The sequence below is a fragment of the Nicotiana sylvestris genome, chromosome 12 (assembly GCF_000393655.2).
Source record: "Nicotiana sylvestris chromosome 12, ASM39365v2, whole genome shotgun sequence".
In the NCBI taxonomy this organism is placed as follows: domain Eukaryota; kingdom Viridiplantae; phylum Streptophyta; class Magnoliopsida; order Solanales; family Solanaceae; genus Nicotiana; species Nicotiana sylvestris.
This window is the reverse complement of record NC_091068.1, coordinates 122,567,725-122,591,824: the sequence shown is the minus strand read 5'-3', so window position 1 is coordinate 122,591,824 and position 24,100 is coordinate 122,567,725. Positions and strand designations below refer to the sequence as shown.

General features: G+C 38.3%; 1 protein-coding gene, 1 long non-coding RNA gene and 1 other non-coding gene across 13 annotated transcripts; 2 read left to right on the top strand and 1 right to left on the bottom strand.

Annotated features, from left to right (window-relative positions):
- Window positions 1–1,813: 1,813 nt before the first annotated feature.
- Window positions 1,814–14,006, top strand: LOC104235733 (heme-binding-like protein At3g10130, chloroplastic). 8 transcript variants are annotated; one of them, XR_011404279.1, is made up of 6 exons: window positions 1,814–2,165; window positions 2,452–2,544; window positions 2,656–2,726; window positions 4,508–4,633; window positions 12,393–12,651; window positions 13,182–13,630. XR_011404279.1 is itself a non-coding variant. In XM_070165034.1 (5 exons), the coding sequence occupies exons 1-5, from the start codon at window positions 1,955–1,957 to the stop codon at window positions 12,504–12,506; spliced, it is 615 nt and encodes a 204-aa protein (XP_070021135.1). In that variant the 5' UTR covers window positions 1,814–1,954; the 3' UTR covers window positions 12,507–12,870. The 8 variants fall into 8 exon arrangements, 5 of the variants coding, with proteins under 5 accessions (XP_070021135.1, XP_070021137.1, XP_070021138.1 ...); XM_070165034.1 differs by lacking the exon at window positions 13,182–13,630 and having other exon boundaries at window positions 12,393–12,870; XM_070165036.1 differs by lacking the exons at window positions 12,393–12,651; window positions 13,182–13,630 and adding an exon at window positions 4,706–4,753.
- Window positions 12,454–12,559, top strand: LOC138884506 (U6 spliceosomal RNA). Its single transcript, XR_011404687.1, has one exon. It is a non-coding gene; the product is annotated as a U6 spliceosomal RNA (small nuclear RNA).
- Window positions 14,007–15,511: 1,505 nt separating the features above from the next.
- LOC138884128 (uncharacterized) lies at window positions 15,512–19,866 on the bottom strand. Of its 4 annotated transcripts, none has more exons than XR_011404257.1 (7): window positions 19,729–19,862; window positions 19,494–19,591; window positions 19,296–19,353; window positions 18,371–18,399; window positions 18,143–18,239; window positions 16,651–16,698; window positions 15,512–15,766 (listed from the first exon to the last, which is right to left on the bottom strand). It is a non-coding gene; the product is annotated as an uncharacterized lncRNA (long non-coding RNA). The 4 variants fall into 4 exon arrangements; XR_011404256.1 differs by having other exon boundaries at window positions 18,371–18,394; XR_011404258.1 differs by lacking the exon at window positions 18,371–18,399 and having other exon boundaries at window positions 15,512–15,771; window positions 19,729–19,866.
- Window positions 19,867–24,100: the final 4,234 nt, after the last annotated feature.

Sequence of the window (24,100 nt, the reverse complement as noted above, 5' to 3'; positions counted from 1 at the left end):
TTTATCCACCTGAGAAAAATAATGCCAAAGAAACAAATTATACAATCAAATAGGCATTAGAAACATATAATGTATAGTTTTGGGTATCTTTCTTTTTGAAAATAAGGCATATTGATATATACAATACAGTGGTGAAACTAGTAATTTATTCAAGGGCATTCAAATTTGAAAGAAGTGAAAAATATTCTGACAAATGGTGTTCAATACATATTATATACCTCTAAAACATAATATTTTATCTATATACACAATACAATTTTTCGACGAACTTGTAACCATGTGGCTTCGCCACTGACACGACAGGATATGCATTTCCAATGATGACTGATCGTAACGCCATAACAACAACAACAACAACAATGATCCAGTATAATCCCACAAGTGGGGTCTGGGGAGGGTAATATGTACGCAGACCTTACCCCTACCCCGAAGGGTAGAGAGGCTGTTTCCAGGAGACCCTCGGCTCAAAAAAGCAATAGGAGATGATATATTAGTACCATAAAAATGCATAATAAAAATAACAACAATATATAAGAGATATGAAATACAGAATACGAAATACGAAATACGAAATAGATGGCTGGTATAGTACAACTAGAAGGTAAAGCCCTGCATCGATAGACGACCAATGACATTCCTAGTCTAACTTCTAACTGGATAGTCTCACTCTATTGTGCTGTAGAAATATTCACACTCTCCCCTAACCTACAACCTTAATGTTCGACCTCCATAATTCCCTATCAAGGGCCATGTCCTCAGTAATCCTAAGTCGCGCCATGTCCTGTCTGATCACCTCTCCCCAATACTTCTTAGGTCGTCCTCTACTTCTCCGCGTGCCCACTACAGCCAGTCGCTCACACCTCCTCACCGGTGCATCAGTGCTCCTCCTCTGAATGTGCCCGAACCATCTGAGTCTTACTTCCCGCATCTTGTCCTCCATGGGGGCCACACCCACCTTCTCTCGAATATCTTCATTCCTAATCTTATCCATCCTTGTATGCCCGCACATCCACCTCAACATCCTCATCTCTGCTACTTTCATCTTCTGGATGTGTGAGTTCTTTACCGGCCAACATTCAGTTCCATATAACATGGCAGGCCTAACCACTGCTCTATAAAACTTACCTTTTAGTAACGGTGGCACTTTCTTGTCACACAAGACTCCCGACGCTAACCTCCACTTCATCCACCCCACCCCTATACGGTGTGTGACATCCTCGTCAATCTCCCCGATCCCCTGAATAACCGATCCAAGGTACTTGAAACTACCTCTCTTGGGAATGACTTGAGAGTCAAGCCTCACTTCAACTCCCGCTTCCGTCGGCTCAACTCCAAATTTGCACTCGAGGTATTCCGTCTTCGTCCTACTCAACTTGAAACCTTTAGACTCAAGAGCATGTCTCCAAATCTCTAGCCTCTCGTTGACGCCGCCTCTTGTCTCGTCAATTAGAATAATGTCATCAGCAAATAGCATGCACCATGGGATTCTCCTGATCCAATCAAAATCATGCAAGCTAGTTGGGGCTACGAGAGATGCTGGTCTCATTTTCCCATGCCATCTTTCTCTTTTTCTAACAAAATAGAAATATACATGTAGTTATCGGAAAAGGCTGGATTTACCGCGAAAACTCTAGTTGCTTTTTGAAGGGACAGCAGAATCAGATCTAGTACATTCTCTGACCATCTGGTAATTACTCAATAATAATAAGATTTGTGATTGTTATATCTTTATATTTATTGTGCTATTGAACATCATGTCCCTTTATAATTTACTATTTAAGAAAATGACCTTTACTTATATGTAAAAAGACAGATGTCTTACCAAGTAACGAAAGGAATATGTGATAAGGAATTCACCAAGTAATTCGCCACAATCCCCTTTTTTGAAGCACTCTGCTCGTTTAAGCAAACAGAATTTCAAAAGGAGTGAAACAATCACTGTAACGTCGTTAAGATGCTTCTGTGCTCACCTTCTTCCATCTCTGCTCACAATCTTAGCAGAAACAGAACCAGACCTTCGCCTATCAATTCTATGGCAGTTGACAGAAGCAGCTCCCGCGTTGCCACAACTGCTCCGCAGCGCAGGAACGGCACGTCAGCTCTCGAAGCTCGCATCTCCCTCGTCATCGCTCTCGCCTCCCAAACCTCTTCTCTCTCTCAGAAACGTAATTTCTTCACTCCAATTCCTAATTTCTCGCTTTAATCGGATTTTAAGCATTTGTCTCTCAAAAAAATTGATTTCTTTTAACATTTCGTCCGGTGCTTTCCAGGGAAAAAAAATTAATTTAGTTTAAAAGACTAATTATTTACCTGTACGGGAATGGAATTGTGCTTGATGGCTGAAGCGCAGCAGATATAAATGATTCATGTTGTCCTCTGGCTAGTTTAGGAATGAGAACCTAGTCGATTGACTGATTCATTAATTGTTATTACATTTTTTTTTATTGTTAGCAGTTCTGACGGAATTGGCGGGTGAAACCGCGAAATACGTGTTTTCGAAGAGGATATTCGAAAATCGGACTTTAGAGGAAGCTTTGATGTCTGGTATTCTTTCTCAATTTTTTCTATGATTGTTATATTCTCTATTTTAATAATAATGAGAATTTTGATGGTTAAAATTAATGACTAGCTCCCATTACTGTTATCTTCTTGAAGTGCCGGATCTGGAGACAGTGAAATTCAATGTTCTGAAACGCAGTGATCTGTATGAGATAAGACAAGTTGAGGTATTTACCCTATGATTCTATTTATTACTAATGTTTGACTCAAAAGATATTAAAACTTTTTTGAACAAATCAATCAAAGATGAAGGGGTAAATCTTAGTCAAACATAATTAATTCAAGATCGAAAAATTATCAACAATAATTGCATATGGGATGAAAGAGATGTGATCGATCTTATTAAGATTCGGCATTGTCTTTCTCATCAATCGATGAGGAAACAGATTTACACATTTTCTTCGAGGTCATTTCCTCTTTTTTTAGAATACAAGAAGGGAGCTTTTTGTCTTTCTTTTGGGAAATCGGAGAAGCCCCCAAGTTGAGAGCTTTCCCTGGCTATATATAGTCAGGGTATCCTTGCCCTTTGCTTGACTCGACATTTTCTTGCCGCTGATGTGTCTTGTTCATGATTTTAGGCGTCACTCTTACCGATTCGTCGGATGTCATAGAAGAGAAATGGAGTGGGCTCTGTTGACCTTCACTGCCTAGTTACTTAGACAGGTGTCTGTCAGCTTGGTCGTGATGGTCAGATTTTGACCAATACAGTTAGTCCCTCCGTCTGTCGGGGTCGTCCTATGTCGGACTCGGCAGACGGATCATGTTCGTTACGACTTCAAGAGAAATCTGACCTACGACTTTCCGTTCCTTAGTCACATTTTGTAGGTTTTTAACGGAGTGGCGACGTTCTTTTGATCCTCTTGGACCGTTGCGGCGGTTTCGAAACCGAAACATCGTTTGGTATTGAAGCGTTGGTTCGTGGTTATCACCATTATGACACACGTTTCTAGGAGACTGAAACGTTTCGTGCCCTATCTGATTTGAATGGCGACTCTTAGGTTTCGTGCTCGGGGGATTTATGTCTCTTATAAATAGAGGAAACTTGTCATTCGATTGACACACTTCATCTTTCACTTGGGAGAATTCTGCTGATATACTTTCTTTCCGATACCTCGAATTTCTTCGTGCCCCCCTTGTTTGCTGAAAACTTTCATCTCTTCTTTCTGTTATTTCTTTGGCGTACTTTCTGACAAGAATGGCTGGTGATTCTTCTCGTGACAATCTCCCCGCTGCTAATCCGACACCGGAAAATGTTTCCCAGATCACCGGAGGGGCAGACGTGGTGGAGGATGAGGAGGTCCCCTCAGTGATTGAGATCTTGGCCCGCCTTGTGAGAGAGCCGACTGACTTCAATACTCCTGCCGGGGTTGAACCAGAACCTGTTCACTCTGTCATGAGGGAGAGGGACATTGTAGAGTTGAAGGAAAGGTGGGGGATTCCCGGTTACGTGGATATGCGGCCGGCAGTGGGAAAAGACATAGTTCATTTCGACTGCCCCGGGTACTGTGTGTTCTACGCCTACCCCTTCATCGTAGGGTACACACTTCCTCTTCCCCTATTGGTAGTGGATTTTTGCCGCTTCTACGAAGTGTGTCCCGCCCAACTGTCGCCATATTTGTACAAGATATTTCTTATGCTGCTCAAGTATGCGGAACTCGCCAGTCGTGAGGTTACTTTGGACCATATGCTCAGCATCTTTGCTCCTCAACTTATTCGTGGTTCAATGATTCACATGTGCCCTCGGGGGTCGAGGGGTCTGGTGGTGAAGATGGACGACAGGACCAACCGTCGTTTCTATGAGAATTACTTTTATGTGCGGACTGAACATATTGTGGCGGACCCAACGGGATTCCCTGAGAGATGGAACTCCTCACGTAAGTTTGTATTTTTAGTTAGTGAAATGCTCGACCGTTTTTTGCGAGTACTAAACTTTATCTCGTCTTTGCAGCTGAGAGATTGCCCCCTTTGCCTGTCGAAGGTATCCGTGAATGGGTGGAGGCCATACTTCCCCATACAGTGGGGATTCGCACATGATCGACCTTTCATGAGAGGTTCGGACGCAGGCCCCTTACAGGTGAGACGACTTCTCTGTCTACTGTTCTTCCTCTTTTTGTTTAGCTTCTTATGCGTTGTTCGTCGTTGTTAGGGAGGGTGCGGAGAGCAAGGGCTCCTTCGTTAGCTTTCCGCCAGCTGGCCGCATCCGCTCGCCCTATCGCAGTACCCACTGCCCGACCTTCATCGAGGGTTGCTTCAGTTGAGTCTGCGGCCTTGGTTACTCCGGCGAGGGCCACTTCTCATGACGAGATTCCGACCAATATCGTTCGCCCAACGGGTGAGTCACCATCTACTGGAAAGGAAGAGGGACCGTTGAAGAGACGGAGAGTAGAGTTTGAGACGGCGTCCCCCAACAGTAATTCATCTGGACGACTCTCCCCGACGGGATCTGGAGAGGGTGCTATTGCGGCTCCACCCATAGGGACGAAGCAAACCGTTGGAATGGTCGGTGTCCGCGATCAGCAATCAGAAACTCCCGCCGCCGTCTTGGCTCAATCAGAAATCCCTGCCGTTGTTGGTGACCAACAACATGTCGCGGTGGAGAATCAGACTTCTGGGGTTGCCGTCGTGATTTCAGACATGCCCTCATCTTCTGCAGCAAGTCGTGCTTCCTCTTCAGCTGCAGAAAGGGGAAAAGGCGTGGTGGTTGACGACTATGAATCTGAGTCAGACCTGGACCCCGATGATGTTAGGATGTTTGAGGAGGGTCTTACTCATTCGGTGGTTAATGCAGGGGGCTTGGCCCGTATTCTTCGGATCCCTTTTGGCGTTAATCTCTTGGCGGAAGGGGAGGATCTGGTACCGCAATTCAGCCTGTTATGCTCCGAAGCTGAGAATGAGTCCCTTCGGTCTGTTCCTGATGCTGAGTTGATAGACGAGGTGGCCGTCATGGTCTTAAGGGTACGATACATTTTATTTCGCTTTATGCTTCCGCCCTTCTCGAAAGTACTATTTTAACCCCGTCTTTACGTTTTTCAGACATATATGGTGGAAGTGGAAAACATTCACAGGGCCAACATCCGGGCAAGGATTTTCTTGAAGATGCTGGAGAAATAGCGTCGCTATTGCGACAGGTGTCGCGAGATGTATGAGCGGTTGAGGACGGACCCCCGTAATCGGGCTCTTGGTGAGGAGTTGGAGAAAAGAGACCAGGAATTGATGCAGACCATCCGCAGCAGGAGCGCACTCGAGGAGCAACTTCGAATTAAGGACGAGGAGCTCGAGCTGGGTAAGGGGGTTGCAGCGGAATGCGAGCATCTGCAGGGAAGGTTGAGGTCGATGCAGCCGGAGATGGACCAGAACTTGGTCAAGGTCGAGGCGATGAGCGTGGAGTGGATGAGAAAATTGACTGCGCTGGAGAGCAAAGTTGCTGGGTTGGAGAGCATTGAGAGTGCCTGGTCCGAGGCTTTGGCGAGGGCGATGGCCCTGGAGAACACCATCCGCGTCCTCCAATTCGAACAGGAGTCGGAGAGAGCGACAACTACCCTCAGGGAGGCGAGGCTCGAGGAGCGCATCAGCGTGATTGATCAAGAGGCATCGGTTCTGGGAGATCGGGTCGCGGCTTTGGAGGCAGAAAATGAGCGATTATTGGCTTAAGTTGAGTCATCTTCCGCTACCGTTCCGGCCCAATTGCATGAGCTCTGGGTTTATGCTGAAGCCCAGCGGGATATATATAAGAGTTTGTGGGAGGCGAGCACCGTGGCTGAGGCTGCTTATGAAGAAGCACGAGCGAAAGCACGGGAGGCTCGCATCAATTGTGGGTATGACGCAGCGACGCCCAAAGCTAATGGGGATGCGGATGATGGTAATGGAGAACCTCTTGGAGACGACGATGATGGTGGTGATGGTGATGGTGCTGGTGACGGCGGTGATGACGCCGAATGAAGAATGTTGTCCTTTGTTTTTATTTTCAATTGTTTGTCGATTGTCGTTCGTTCGTGTTGTTGTTGTTTTTTTTTGGTTGGCTTGGGCCATATGTAAGTGGCGATAGCCCGCACTGTGACTTTGTATAAATGAGAGTTCTTTTCTTAGCTATTTGTCTTGTACTTCACTTTTATTTCAACTGTTTATGGCTTTGGTGCAAGATAGATGCCCGTATGGCGAGTCCCGGTTTTTCTTTCCTTCCGTGGTTTTCAGCCTTAACGGGTGTTGTTTCGAACTTATCGAAATGACGGCCCGTCGTCGTTCTATCGAGGTCGAACCCTTCTCTTTTTTGGCGAAAGCCCTTGGCCTTTAGGGTATTATTTCGAACTTATTGAAATAACAGCTCGTCGTCGTTAGATCGAGGTCAAATCTTTCTCTTTTTTGGCGAAGGCCCTTGGCCTTAAATGGTGTTATTTCGAACTTATCGAAATAACAACCCGTCGTCGTTCGATCGAGGTCGAACCCTTCTCTTTTTGGCGAAGGCACTTGGCATTAAAGGATGTTATTTCAAACTTATCGAAATAGCAGCCCGTCGTCGTTCGATCGAGGTCAAACCCTTCTCTTTTTTGGCTAAGGCCCTTGGCCTTAAAGGGTGTGATTTCGAACTTATCGAAATAACAACCCGCCGTAGTTCGATCGAGGTCGAACCCTTTTCTTTTTTGGCGAAGGCCCTTGGCCTTAAAAGGTGTTATTTCGAACTTATCGAAATAGCAGCCCATCGTCGTTCTATCGAGGTCGAATCCTTCTCTTTTTTGGCGAAGGCCCCTGGCCTTAAAGAGTGTTATTTCGAACTTATCGAAATAACAGCCCGTCGTCGTTCGATCGAGGTCGAACCCTCCTCTTTTTTGGCGAAGGCCCTTGGCCTTAAAGGGTGTAATTTCGAACTTATCAAAATAACAGCCCGTCGTCATTCGATCGAGGTCAAACCCTCCTCTTTTTTGGCGAAGGCCCTTGGCCTTAAAGGGTGTTATTTCGAACTTATCATAATAACAACCCGTCGTCGTTCGATCGAGGTCGAACCCTTCTCTTTTTTGGCGAAGGCCCTTGGCCTTAAGAGGGTGTTATTTCGATCTTATCGAAATAACAGCCCGTCGTCGTTCGATCGAGGTCGAACCCTTCTCTTTTTTGGCGAAGGCCTTTGGCCTTAAAGGATGTTATTTCGAACTTATCGAAATAACAGCCCATCGTCGTTCGATCGAGGTCGAACCCTACTCTTTTTTGGCGGAGGCCCTTGGCCTTAAAGGGTGTTATTTCGAACTTATCGAAATAACAGCCCGTCGTCATTCGATCGAGGTCGAACCCTCCTCTTTTTTGGCGAAGGCCCTTGGCTCGAACCGTCGTCATTCGTCGTTCAGTTTCATCTTGTTGCAGGCGTGCAACCCGATCCCATTTCTCATATCTCGTGGTAGGCGTACCACCCGCTCCCATTTCATTATATCTCGTGGTAGGCGTACCACCCGCTACCATTTCATTATATCTTATGGTAGGCGTACCACCCGCTTCCATTTCATAATATCTTGTGGTAGGCGTACCACCCGCTCCCATTTCATAATATCTTGTGCTAGGCGTACCACCCGCTCCCATTTCATAATATCTTGTGGTAGGCGTACCACCCGCTCCCATTTCATAATATATTGTGGTAGGCATACCACCCTCTTCAATTTCATAATATCTTGTGGAAGACGTACCACCCGCTCCCATTTCATCACACAATTACAAGAAATCTCGGCAAGGGAACATAAGCGATATAATAACCTCCTGGCGAGGGAACAAAAACAATATAATAGTTTCCCGGCAAGGGAACAAAGATATCGAAACAATCATCTCGGCAAGGGAGAATCAGCTATAACCAATCTTAACTTAGCTTGTACTCAGCCCAAATAATGACAATGCTCAAACATAAATAAGATCTACGAGGATAGAACAATTCTTTGCGCAATATAAAAGATCATTAATTAAAGCATCTGAAATGTCGTTTAAGGACACAACCACTTTCAATTTAAGACTCACGGTCATGCTTGACACCAACGTATAGATACTCGTCATCATGCCTATACGTTGTACTCAACAAGAAGCAAGTAGCAAATATGACTCCACTCCTAATCCCTCAAGCTAAGGTTAGACCAAACACTTACCTCTAAGCTTTGAACACCGCTCAAGCCTCAATTACAGCACCCACCGCGGACCGCGCAAAGGCGACCGCGGTCGCGCTGGCCCCTCCGCGCCCGCACGCAATTCCTCGCGGGCCGCGCTAAAGGGTTCAGAGGCCTGCAATATTTACCTGAACCTGCAACATCTGATCTTTTAAGCCTACAGCATCCCGGAACCTATTCCGAACTCACCCGAGCCCTCGAAACTCTAACCCAAGTATGCACACTACCTCAAAAACACCCTACGGACATATTCGTGTAATCAAATCACCAATATAATATCATGAACATCGAATTAAGCCTCAAAATCAGTGAAATTTCTTAGATTCCCTTTCAAACATCAATTCCCAATTAGGGTCCGGATCACGTCAAACGACGTCCGTTTTTAACCAAACTTTACAGGAGTGATTTAAAACATATATAAGACTTGTACCGGGCACCGGAACCAAATTACGGGCCCGATACCATTACTTTCTAATCAGGTTTCATTTAAATTTTCCTTAACAATTTCAAAAAAACAATTTTACTCAAAAATTCATTTCTCGGGATTGGGACCTCGGAATTCGATTCCGGGCATACGCCCAAGTCCCATATTTTCCTACGGACCCTCCGAGATCGTCAAATCGTGGTTCCGGGTCCGTTTACCCAAAATATTTACCGAAGTCAAATTTTATTCATTTTAAATATCAAAACTTAGCATTTTTCACAAAATTTCATATTTAAGCTTTCCGGCTACACGCCCGGACTGCGCACGCAAATTGAAGCGACTCTAAATGAGGTTTTCAAGGCCTCGAAAGCACATAATGGGTAAGAAAACAGGTGATGACCCCTTTGGGTCGTCACAAGAACAAAACTTCAGCTCAAAAACATGTTGTACTTTTACAAAACACAAAACCGAAAAACTTCAGATCAAAACTTATAGAACATATTGTGTCGAGTAATTCATTGTCATCAAAGTCACTTGTAAAACGGTAAGAACGACTATGGGTACGAGATGATTCGCCAATAAAAGGAGTTTGATTCGCTTCTTTTGATCGACTCCGATTACGTGGTGATTCACCAATAACAAGAGTTCGATTCAATTATTTTGATCGACTCAGAGTACGTGGTGATTCACCAGTTGAAGGACTCGCGTTAAGTACCTTTGAATGAATCCGACTGCATGGTAATTGGCCAATTAAAGGCATTGAATTCAATTCCTCTTCTGTAGGAATTATATCCAACACCCTAAAGCTGCGATATTTCTGTTTAATACAAAAAAGTATATTATGAAAAGAAGAAAACTAATACGTCAACATATTAATACAAAGACAAAAAAAGTAACTTACTTCATGACTACGGAACATCTCAAAAAGTTCGGGAAATTTAGGCTCTCCCACACATACATAACGTAACATCCTGGGAACCTGAGGGGTATCAAGGTACTCATCCTCTCTTATATACTTCTCCCGAATATCTGGGAAGCGCTCATAGAACCAAGCACATAACGGATAAGAAAATCCACCAAGTTTATACTCAGTTGCATGGAATTTGTTCTGCTTGTCCAATGCATGTTTCAGTGAGTAAATGAGCTTCTCATAATCCACATTACCCCAAGGATATTCAGCATAAACCTTATCATCTTCAACAATAGATGCATACTCCTCCATCACAGATGACTCAGTCTTTTTCCCAAATAAAATAGACTCTACAACAAGAATTTCCATAAGCTTCACAGCATCATCATCGCTCTCGCATACGTGTATGTGATTCACAACATTCTTTGGAATTTCATTCTGAGTCATAAAATCTCGAATATCCTTCAAAGTCACACCCTTGGACTTACCAAAATAGCGCTTCAGAATATTGCTCTCTCGATTAATTGGTTTTTTAACATTATATGCTGTGATCCGCAAACCACACATAATGTGAAAGTCTTCAAGGGTGAAGGAAACATCATGGCCAAAAATCTTGAAACTAATCGAGTCTCGATCATTCATGAATATTCGAGAAAGACACAGACAATGAACCAACTTCATGCTGCATTTGAAATTCTCCATAGCCATAATGTATCGAAATGTACTATTATGATGCTTATCCCGTTGTGTAGGAGTCAAGAAAGTTGCAATTAATTTCTTCAAATCGTGGTTCCCCTTCCAGTAACCCTTAGAGTTAAACCAATCTCGAAACTCAAAATATCTTTGACCTGGTCTTGTAGGTGGAAGAGCAGGGACATAAGGACCTGGGGGTATTACAGGTTGTCTAGGTGCTTTAGGTGTATTAGCTGCTTTGCGTACTTTAGCTGCATTAGGATCTTTAGGTGTTTTAGGTGCCATCTGTTCAAAAAAAGTAAAACATACAAAAAATAACATCAGGACATTATCAAAAAGATCAGTTAAAACTTCAACCTCTAAGAAGGCTGAAGTTCGACAGTTACAAAACAAAATTTCAGCTCTAAAGCTGAAGTTCGCCAGTTACAAAAACAAAAACTTCAGCTCTAGAGCTGAAGTTCGACAGTTACAAAAACAAAACCTTCAGCTCTAGAGCTGAAGTTCACCAGTAACAAAACACAAAAATTTCAGCTCACCAGTTACAAAACACAAAACATTCAGCCCTATGTTGTAGTTTTTACAAAAAACCAAACACAAATTCAAATCCAAAAATAATTCCAAAACATAAAAAAAACTTCAGCTCCTATCTAAGGTATCATCACTTTAATAGTATCATCTATTTAACTCTCAATTTTTTTTAAAATTTGGACGTCTAATCACTGAAGAATTTATAGAATTTTCATCAACAACATAAAAACTCGTTCAAAAAATCTAAAAACACAATCGTAAAAGTAAAACTAATGCACTTATCAAACTAAACACTAAGAAACTATTTAATCATAAATACATGACTATCAAAACCAAAACAAGAAAAAAAACAGGAAATCGTAAAATAAAACCCAGAAAATTAATGCAATGTACATGTGATTAAATCGTAATGTGGGAACAACGACGAATAGCAGTTGAAAAATCAAAATAACGACGAAAACCCTTTGATTTCAGAAAGAACAAATCAAAAAATGCGAATAACGGGAGAGAGAGACAGAGACAGTAAAGGGCTAGCGTATACTTGGAGAGAAAGTAGTCTTTTAATGAAGACGGCAAAATAGTCTTTTTAAAAGGCTTTTAAAAAAAACGGGTACGGGTACAAACAGAAAAACAAAGCGGCTACAGGTTAAAAAGGGGCGCCCAAATAGAACGCCCGTGCAATTTTTACGTATATTTTTCTACCATTTTAAAATGAAAAACAATTATAAATTATAGTAGTAGTACTCAAATGGAATGTAGTCTACAATCGAGGCCCACTAGTTAGTTATCAACCAAGTGGGCCTTAAACTAAACAAGAAACAAAAGCCCAATAAAACGCCAACCAACTTATAGCCTGTTTGGCCAAGCTTCCTTTGGCCAAAAGCACTTTTGGCCAAAAATTGAGGTGTTTGGCCAAACTTTTGGAAGGAAAAAAAAAGTGCTTTTGAGGAGAAACAGAAAAAAATAGCTTCTCTCCAAAAACACTTTTTTGAGAAGCACTTTTGAGAAAAATACATTTAGAAGTAGTTTTTTAAAGCTTGGCCAAACTAATTGCTGCTCAGAAGTGTTTTTCAAACTAATTAGCCAAACACAAACTCTAAAACACTTTTGAAAAAAAATACTTCTCAAAATAAGGTCGTTTTTGCAGCTTGGTCAAACCGGCTATTATTCTCCCTCATGGGCTGCAGAAGAAGTTTTTGCTCTGTTTATATTGCGGAAGCTCAACACTGGAGTTCGTTTGGAACGATACACAGAAGATTAGCATGGCCCCTGCTCAAAGATGATATGCACAATCGAGAAATGGTCCAAATTTTTTTTGCCCCTTCGCCGGCGGTGATGCTTCGCTCCCAAACTCAACTCTTTTTGCCGGTCGGCGGCGGCGATGCTCTCTCACGAGATTTCTTAAGGTTCGTAAACTATTCAGTATTTTTTTCATCTGTTTTATTTCCTGTTTCCCCAAATTTAGCTGACGGCGATAGGCGTGTTATTATTCCCTAATTTGATTGTTTAGCTTTTATCATGATGTTATTGTGAAATTCACACATATTACATTAGGAACATTTATCACTCCATGGTCTTTTGCGTTTCTTCTTTTTGAAGGTAAATTTTGAGGCAAATTTGAAAGATCATTCGTTGTTTAATTAGTTTTCTTTTAATCACAGCGATGTCGTAATGCAATGGTTTACTTTAAACTTGATTATCTTTTGTTCCCCATTATGCAAGGGTTTACAATTGCTTGTTTGCTATTCAAAATCAATAAATTCATAGATTCGTTCTACTATATTTAATCTACTTGCACATTGAGCCGCTTTTTGTGCAATGGCTTTTCTCCATCCTTCTATACTCTTTTAAGTTGAGGAAGCTCGTCCAAATTGTTGGTAAATTCCTTTATGAGATTGGTCTCTGCAGTGAAAAAACTATGAATACTAATTTGCAGTTATTCTAAGTCAAGCATGCGCGGAAGTATCTATGTTCTAAGCTTCTCATCTAGTAACCTTCGTGTCATATAAGCAACTTTTTCCTTTCTTTAACAATGACGTGTTAAAGACGTCAATGAAGCGAGGACATTGAAGGAGGAGCCTTCCTATGGAAAAGGTGAAAAAGGGATTTCAATGAAAGGTCCTATGGTTGTTCGAATAACACGTGGTTCTTTTATATGCTTAAATGTCATTATAGCACCTACGGATATGTGAAGGATGTTAAGACGAGGTACTGTGCTTTTTGTTAATGTTTGTTGATCTTTGAGTGCTGTGTGAACTGCTTTACTTCTTTCTTTTTTTTTATCAGTGGAATTACTGACTTAAGTTGTACGAAAGATAGAGACATGATTCTTTCTGAAGTCCCCGACATTTAAATTTCTTGACTTTTCATAAATGATATCTCTCTCCTAGTAATATTGCAGCATATAAATAACTATGCAGTTTGCGGGATCTATTCCTGATTCCCAGAAGATAGTGAAAGTTGGTTCAACAGATGGACTACAAAATGAGAAGACAATGGTACCTAATGAAGTGAATTATGAACTAATATAGAAAAAACTTATAAAATTGATTGTGTCTATCCCTTGCAGCCTGTTGTGCAAGCGACTAGTTCTGTCTGTCGAAAATGTGTACCACATGTACATGAGTTTTCAGTGTCCGAATAGCATAATTAACATAACCTAGAACATTTGTGATGCAGTAGGATGTTTTATCCTTTGCACATCTTGCGTTTGTTGTTCTGTTATATATGTGATAACATCAGAATGTCTAGATGGCTAATATCATGCGGCATATGTATTTTCAAAGTCAAACAAAATGGATTAGGTTCAATTTACCTTTCCCCATAATCCCCAACTTCCATCCCTAATGATTTGATCTGACAGAAATGTGAATTAACTGTGATTCTCCTAATTCTTGTATTCTCTCTTTACCAAGTGAAGTGAATTGGGTTAGAGCCTGAATTGCTGTTAACTGGATTTTCATATACAAACAGCGGATACCAGCAGGTAGACCAGACTCAACTAGTCTGCTTATGTTTGATCCTTCAACTAAGCCAAAAGGTTAATTGGGCAAAAAGATTGCTTTAGTTCTCAATCATCAAATCATAGATGATAAGTCACAACCCTATAGTGCCCAAGTCTTTTCACAAAAGAAAAAGAATCTTACTTATTAAGTACTAGATAAGTGTTGCCCGTGCATAGCACGGGCCCAACAATTTGAATTCTGATCCCGTTTTGTTCTTGTCTAATATCGCATTCACATAGCGAACCTACAAAACTATAAAGGTTTAGAATTAGGCCAGTCCGATGATTTTTGTGGTCTAAAGCCAAACTTTATGATAGCCTTAACTTTTTAATTTTTTTTTATGTGAACTCTATTTTTCTAGCTTTTTTTAGCTGCAAAGTTATTAATAATATTCTTATAATCAATTTCTTCTAAAGAGTGTTTCTCAATTGACAATATAGCTAATTCATTTAACCTCTCTTGAGACATTGTTGATCTTAGGTAAGAATAATTTTAATTTTGAAAAACTTCTTTCCGTTGAAGCAACGGTAACAAAAGCAATTAACATTATTTTATAAGCAATATAAACATTTGAAAAAGAATCAAATCTTTTTATTTGATTGAATATATCAATTAAACTATTATCTTCTAATTATACTATTTTTCTTAACACTACTAATTTATAAAATAAATCTAAACCATAAATATCTGATTGATTATTATGCTTTAAGGAACATTCATGATTAAGACAATATTTTTTCAAATTTCTATCATCTAGTGATCTCAGTTTTTTTACCGCTAAATAGAAAACCAAAAATATTTTCATATGCTTCAAAGTATTCAAATTTGTTGTGAAATAAAAAATTAGCCTAATCTACTATGTATAAAAAGTAATCAACTCTAAAGGACTCTTCAAGAGATTTTGAAATTTCATTATCAACATTTTCATCAAATTATTTCTTCCTACATATCACACGTTATTTGCGTTCGATATTCATTTCAAATGTAATTTCCTTGACATAAATCATAGCAATTGCTAATCCTTCTTCTCTATATTTGTTAAAGAAAGAATCAAACATTTTCATTCACAACATTTTTAGGTGTAATAAAAAATAAGACCCCCATAAATATGGGGCCTAAAACGTTGTTTTACCCGCTTTAAAGAAGGGATGCCCCTGTTTAGAATTGGACATAAGTTCACAAACATAGAAACACACTTCCAACCTTGGAAAATAGTGACAAATATAGAACAATATATATTGCTTCCCTAGATTTATCAAAATTGAGCAAATATTTCCTTTTCTTCAACTTCCTTTAAATATACTTACAAAATCAAACTCAAGCTCAAGTACGCCTTATTTCTTCATCGTTTTCTACCCACTATCTTATGCTACGTGATCAACTAAATATATCAGTTGCTATCCGTGTTTGTACTATAAACAAAAGAGAACATAGTCCAACTAAGAGCCACATAAAGTATGGCAAATATTTTGTGTATTGCATTCATACATCTGCTACTATGTGTTCTTCAGACAACCTGTCCTATTCCAAGTAGAGAATAAGAAGTCAAATATTTAGAGATAGAAAATATTAAATGATAGCAAGAATTGAAAAATATCACGACATAAAGAGATAAGTGCGATCACCACAAATAAACTACTCGAAAAATACTATACTCAAGAGTCAAATTATGGCCTTTTATAGCAAGACACTGTTACTACAATCTAAAGATACATCAAATATAATATTTTATCAAAACAGTATAGGATCTTCCTATCATTAAGATTTAACCACCTAACAATTAACGAAAAAATCGAAAAAATGCTAAGCCTTATGTTTTCTTTGATAAGCTAATGCTGACACAACTTATGTGAAATGCAAATGATGTCCAGAAAAGTTGGTCAATGCATTTTACTTTCCCTCATATAAAAGAAAAAGATACATTAATATCATATGACTATTAAGTGACACAAAAAGTTCATTCGTTATAAAGAACATATAAGGATATGAAGTAAATACATTGATATATTTTTTGTCATCACTGCAAGAATAAATATGGACTGATATTAATATTTCTTTTATGTCATCTCAGCATTATCTTAGTGTGGTCTTTGTCAATAATAAAATTTTCTAATACACGAAAAGGGAAATATAAAAAAGTGATCCACTTTGCTTTTCTCATTTTCTTCACAAACCTTAATTGAAAAGTTTCTTCTCTGTTTCAAGACATAGATAGATTGATTTATTGACTGTATTTATCACATAAAGTATCAAACTGAAGTTCCATAAGTCAAATATCGAAAGGAAACTGAGTAGATAGTTTAATTCAAGTACAAACTCTTCAAGACAATTACAATAAAACACATTCTTTATATCTAAATATATTGAGTAAGCTGGTAGTGCTCAAGACCTAATACATACCTCAGTCATGGGGTTCTTTTAAATCTCCCATTGATGAATAATCAATTTCTACCAGAGTCAACAATGAAAATAATTTAGAGTTCACGAAATACTGAAGAAGATATAATCAAACATAAAATTGTGTTCAAGATAGTTAGCTCAAGATGGTACTTATTCTAGAACTTCCCAAACAACGGTCAATCAACAAACTTCTAATGGTTGATCAACTAAGTAACAATAATGACGTTTTTGTGTTATTCTATCTGCAAGAGCACCTTATGTTTGAAATGGCACTCAGCCTAGGTAATATGTTTTTTTTTTTCCTCAAAATTTTGGTTTGTTCTTGTCACCCTTTTTGCATAAATTGCACTTTTTTATAAATACATTTGTAGTACATTATATTTAATTTGCAAAGACTTATAACCAAGGAAACAAACAAAGTTATACCATGCCACTGTTACCAAATACACTACAATAATTATGCAAAACTATCCTTGATTTCTTATTTTATTTGTCCTTAATCTTAGTAGATAAACTCATAGAACGGAAAAATATCTCATGGTATTAATACACTGTGCGAAAGAGTTATATACTTCAATTCACAAATAAAACTCAATACCTAACAATAGTACAATTTTACGAAGTACTTATTTCCGAAAGTGTACATACTACGACATGTTATTGTATCATAAATCACCCTACCTATTCAGCCAAATAAAAATTAAAGCAACTCTTGTAGCCACAAATAATAGGCAATATCAAAGCTAGAACTTTCAAAGTATGAATATAAAACCTCCTCGATCACCAGTTATTTCATGCATTACAATACTACCTTTTCTAACTAAGAGGAAAGTTTTTGAATGCTAGACTTATCGCCTGTTTGGCCCAGCTTCTCCAAAGCCAAAAGCACTTTTCTTTTTAAAAGAAGTACTTTTTTTTCAAAGTTAAAGTGTTTGACCAAGCTTTTTGAAGAAAGAAAAGTGCTTTTGAGGAGAAGCAGAAGCAGTTTTGGAGAAGCAGAAAAAAGTAGCTTCTCTCCAAAAGCACTTTTTTGAAAAGCACTTTTAAGAAAAATACACTTAGAAGCAGTTTTTAAAAACTTGGCCAAATACTAATTGCTGCTCAGAAGTGCTTTTCAAATTAATTAGCCAAACACAAACTGATTCTCACCAAAAAATACTTTTGAAAAAAGCACTTTTGAGAAAAAACACTTCTCAAAATAAGTTAATTTTTGCAGCTTGGCCAAACAAGCTATTAGTCATCATATGTTCCGGAATATTAAAAAAAAATCAATTGATCTTTGAACTTGTAACTACAACTTGAAAGTGATGAAATAAATTAAAAGCACAAAAGCAAACACACCAATTGATTTAAGAAACTGAATGCGAAGAGAGCTGGGCCTTACCATCAATAATCACAATGATAAACATAAATATGAAGAAAAAAAAACTTACACCCAAAAAGGAAGTAAAGAGCAGCATGTAGAGGCCTTGATGGATAAAAAGAAGGGTACCAAGTTAAATAGTTCACAGCCTTTGCCACTTGAAGTGATGGAGGAGGACCTTTGAGTACTCTTTCATGACCTTGAAAATAATCCTTTTTCTAGGTTCCTGTAATAGTTTTAATTTGTAAAAGTTGAAAGTAATCATCATGGAAGAATGTTTTAATACATGCTATATTTATGTTAAAACAAAGTGTATTTATGAATGCAATAATATTTTCCACTGATAAATATACAAACCTGATAATCCATATGCATTCGGTACTGAACTAACAGGAGAAAAAACCAATTGTCAAGAAGTAACCAAGTGAATCAATCAGTCAAGTATGCAAGATGGAAAGATCCATCCGTCACTTATACTTTTGGACAAAATATCTTAATAAAATACAAACTTAAAGAATATTCTAATAAAATTGCATAAAAGTAGAGAATAATAAGAAAGTATAGGTGAAGATAACATATGTTGATAATAAGACATGGACATATCAGTAGAAAATAAGACAAATTAGGCTTAAAGATGGGTGAATGAGAATTTCCAATAAGACAAACAACTATAATTTATAGTTGAACACACATTGTATCAGTGGATGCCAATAAACAAGGAATAAAAAAATAAAAAAAATTAAGCTACTTCCTTGGCTTAGGTATCCTCTTATACATGTCCTTACATCTCTATTCCTCTTGTCTGCTTCTTAAAGTTTTGGATATCTGTGCTATTTTCTCGTCCTTTTTCTGGACCATTAGTGTCTTGCAACTTCATACAATCTTTATCAATCCTCGGTGCTCTACTTCCTACTCCTCTACTTTTAAATATTCCTCTACTTTCAAATCCCATCAACAACAATGAGTCATCATATAAAGCAATCCCATTACATGCCCTTTAACATACCTTCCTTATTCCATAAATTTGTAGCCAGATAAATGAATTTAAGTTTAAACAATCAGATGTTGCTCGAACACAACTTTTAAGAAAAGTTCCCAAATCATCTTAAGCCTAATTAAGCATTCCTAAGACATGAAATAATGAATAAAATCTGTCAATAGAAATTTATATGCATAAATTTTTCCCAATAGCCATTTGACTTAATTCATTCACTTTATTTCAATCTCAACCCATACACCAATTTTAGTGCTTTATCAAAATTAGGTTATCATGAGTTCTTACTGTTCTTTTCCTCGGCTATGGAGAGTGAGGGGTGTGCGCAGAGGCAGTTAAGAAGAGCCTGAAAACATACTCGCGATTCACAATTCATAGAAATATAACATATACAAAAAATGTAAAGAAAAGGAAGAACAACATGAATTAGGAGTAAAATTAAATATCCTTTTTGTTTTAAGTTAGTAGAACAATAAATTTCAATACCTTATGAAGAAGAAGAGATAGAGGTGAATCAGCAAGAAGAAGGCAACATCAATGAAATTGGACGGAGAATAGCCCTTAAAATGGTAATTCCGCATCATCTGGTTGGAAAATACAAAATCCAAGGAAATTTATCCATGAAATTGAAAACAGTTAAATAGATCTAAAAGTAGCAAAGAAAGAAAAGAAGACAAAGAGAAAACAAAGAAGATGCGAGCAAGGATTGAGCGAATAATGCCTGAAATCTAATAGATAGATAAGAAGACGAAAAGAGCTACGAGTATTGTTGAAAGTTTGAAGAAGGCGAACTGAAACTCCTCCATCGGTTGGAATAGAAGAGACGGAAGACGAGAGCAGATTCTAGACTCTGTCGTGTGTGTCAAAAATGATGGAAGGCACTTTTTCCTTTGAGCAAAATGACAATTTTGCCCTTGATCGACATCTTTCCTTTTCTATATAATAGAAATAAATAGAAAAAATATAATATGAAGTTAATTGATGGTAAGATCCTTATTTCTGTTGCTAAGCTTCTTACAAATAGTTACACCTTTTTTTTTATTAATCTCAGGCTTAGAAATAAAGGTTTAAAGGCAACAGGAAAATAAGCTAGATAACAAACATATAAATAAGCCTTGGAAAAATATTTGAATTAAATCGGGATACTTTTATTTAGTATGAGCGAAACGAATTGCTAGTTGTTTCAGAAGCTAAGAGGGGCATTCCCCTGTACATATGAAGCAATGAGAACCTAGTCTTTGCATTAAACAGATTAGAACAAAATCTAATGCTATTGTATTGAATACAGAGAACTGGCATAGACGAGGAGTAAATTCCTAACAACAGAAGACATATCTCTAATTCGTGAATGATCTTGGAATGATGCCTTGTTACTGCTGCTGTGTTTCTTCTCTAAACTTGAATTTGGGCATACAAATCCCTTTTTATTGAAGAGCGTATCCACCAGGTTATCCAACGCCTCAGGAGTCAGTCGAAATCCATCCCAATGCAAATACGAAGCCCGATCAAAACATGCAATAACTCTGTGGCATATTCTGGTTTGCGAATTGGGTCACCCTCGGGAAACAGAGTCCGAAAACCAGAAAGCAGCCCACGAATGAATTCCAGATACTAAGTTTTTTATTTTCTCCAGCTTCATTGATGAGCTTTTCAACTGAATTTTTAATAGTCTCCACCACTTCAGGCACAAGATGAGACACTTCAGATATGGATTTTCCATGTAAGAAAGCCTGCTTGTCGTCATTGATACCGAGTTGATCCATAAAGATAAGTGCTTTCTGGAGAACCCTGTTTCTGCCAGAGTCATGAAAAAAGGTGCAGTCTTTATAGAAGAACTTCATGAAGGAGACAATCTTAGATAGGTTATGAGATTGACCGGCAGTGCAGTTTTTCAGAAAACCACATATATATGTAATTCAAAAAATGCACATAAACACCATATTCTTGTTTCATGAAAAACTTAGTTATCTAATTAGATGTGAGTGAGCTCTGATACCAATTGATGGATTATTATATGCAGCGGAAGCAATCCCAGTATCAAAATCACATGTAATTTAGACAACTAGCATAAACGGGATTTCACGGGTTACCTCTTGAAGCGTGAACATATCTCTTCTACCACGTGAGCCTTCAGTTCCATAACTTCTCAATGGAATCTCCATCACCCGCACAATCGTGATCCTCGAACGTTCCACGGTCTTCTACTGTGTTACCCAAATAATACCCGAAAATAGCAATTTCGTGTGGGCGAAATTTCTAGGAAAACTTGGCTAAAAGTTTCAGCCACCATGTACTCATCCCTCTAGGTGGAAAACCTTATGTATTTATAGCACAAGTTTTAAGGGTTAAGACCCTTTTCCAAAACCTGTTAGGTTTTCTTTTCCACCAGAAAAATGATTCCTTTATTTCCTATTATTTAGGCACAGTAGGGACCACAGAATTTAATTAACAAGGCTTCCAATTATGGAATTAATTTGTAATTTTCGAAATTAATATCCACCATAATTAATTACGAATTATTCCACTAAAAATTCGTAATTACACTCCTTATTCAATTTCGAAATTCATCCATTAAATCTTATTTAACTCCCCATGTTAAGATTCAGATACGAATCAATTAAATTAAATTACTGACGATTTAATTTATTGATTATTTCCTTTAGACTTTCGCTTAACTTATTTCATGTGTCGGATACAAAATCCACCGGCCGGGTTTACACATGCAAACTTATAAGCTTTCATAAAGGTATATCATCAATCTCTAAACCGAGACATGGATTCCATCAACTAACTATTATTTCGCCAATGTATATTATTATTATCCAATTTACCAGGCATATTGACCCACGAAAGAATCTCGCCTTTTAATAAATCAAAACAATAATAATATACACAACTAATAATAATTATATCAAGATTAAGAGTATAAGTACATTTAATGGCTAGAGAGTTTATTTTATTAAGTCAGTATAAAATACTTATCTCTACCTGGTCCGTTCAATACATACAAAATGTACTAGCACAAGAAGTTGGAATTAAACCATTCCCATAATCAAGATTAATTATATTTAATCTTGTGCTACAATCATTCCTGATGGTTTGTCCAATTCCATCATTAGATTGTGAACTCAAACTTTATACTTATAAGAACCGATGATTTAATCTTCCGTGTATAAGCTAAACTCTATACACTAAATTATCTACTATATAAGCAAAAGACACAGACTATTATATGATCTATTTAAAACTTTATTAAAACTGAATAAACAATTATTTCATAATAAATACTATATCTGAACCAAACTCATGGTTAATAGTATATATCCCAACAATCTCACACTTAGACTTTTAACCATGATAATTATTAGAATATACTATATCCAAATGCATGGTTAATAGTATATGCCCCAACAACAATTTGATCATGAGCTAATGATGAAGAGTCGCTATCCCCAAAACTGTAAATGGAGTTAAAAGGGCCGTCTTCCTTCGCAAAAGAGAAAGACAGAACAAGGAGAAAAGACTGGAGTACTGGACCAATAGCACGAGCAACAAATAATGGCTGCTACAAAAGAAAGCCATTGAAGCAAAGAAATTAAGAGCTCAAACAATATGAGAAAGAGCAAGATTGATGCAAAAGTGGTTACAGATTGTGATTTATTTCCTTATTCTTTCTTTTTCTATCTTTTATTGCAAGTTTCTTCACTTTTGCAATAAATCCAGGCTTATTTGCTTATTCTTTCTTTATTCCAAAGTAGTTACAGGAGAAGGAACATTCTTAACGTTCCGCTTCTACGAGGATATGGAAAGTGACACTGCGTTTTCTTTTTAACAGATCCTAGTAATTTTTATTATTCAAACAACCCCATGACTTTTTCTAGCTAATTATTTATCCACCTGAGAAAAATAATGCCAAAGAAACAAATTATACAATCAAATAGGCATTAGAAACATATAATGTATAGTTTTGGGTATCTTTCTTTTTGAAAATAAGGCATATTGATATATACAATACAGTGGTGAAACTAGTAATTTATTCAAGGGCATTCAAATTTGAAAGAAGTGAAAAATATTCTGACAAATGGTGTTCAATACATATTATATACCTCTAAAACATAATATTTTATCTATATACACAATACAATTTTTCGACGAACTTGTAACCATGTGGCTTCGCCACTGACACGACAGGATATGCATTTCCAATGATGACTGATCGTAACGCCATAACAACAACAACAACAACAATGATCCAGTATAATCCCACAAGTGGGGTCTGGGGAGGGTAATATGTACGCAGACCTTACCCCTACCCCGAAGGGTAGAGAGGCTGTTTCCAGGAGACCCTCGGCTCAAAAAAGCAATAGGAGATGATATATTAGTACCATAAAAATGCATAATAAAAATAACAACAATATATAAGAGATATGAAATACAGAATACGAAATACGAAATACGAAATAGATGGCTGGTATAGTACAACTAGAAGGTAAAGCCCTGCATCGATAGACGACCAATGACATTCCTAGTCTAACTTCTAACTGGATAGTCTCACTCTATTGTGCTGTAGAAATATTCACACTCTCCCCTAACCTACAACCTTAATGTTCGACCTCCATAATTCCCTATCAAGGGCCATGTCCTCAGTAATCCTAAGTCGCGCCATGTCCTGTCTGATCACCTCTCCCCAATACTTCTTAGGTCGTCCTCTACTTCTCCGCGTGCCCACTACAGCCAGTCGCTCACACCTCCTCACCGGTGCATCAGTGCTCCTCCTCTGAATGTGCCCGAACCATCTGAGTCTTACTTCCCGCATCTTGTCCTCCATGGGGGCCACACCCACCTTCTCTCGAATATCTTCATTCCTAATCTTATCCATCCTTGTATGCCCGCACATCCACCTCAACATCCTCATCTCTGCTACTTTCATCTTCTGGATGTGTGAGTTCTTTACCGGCCAACATTCAGTTCCATATAACATGGCAGGCCTAACCACTGCTCTATAAAACTTACCTTTTAGTAACGGTGGCACTTTCTTGTCACACAAGACTCCCGACGCTAACCTCCACTTCATCCACCCCACCCCTATACGG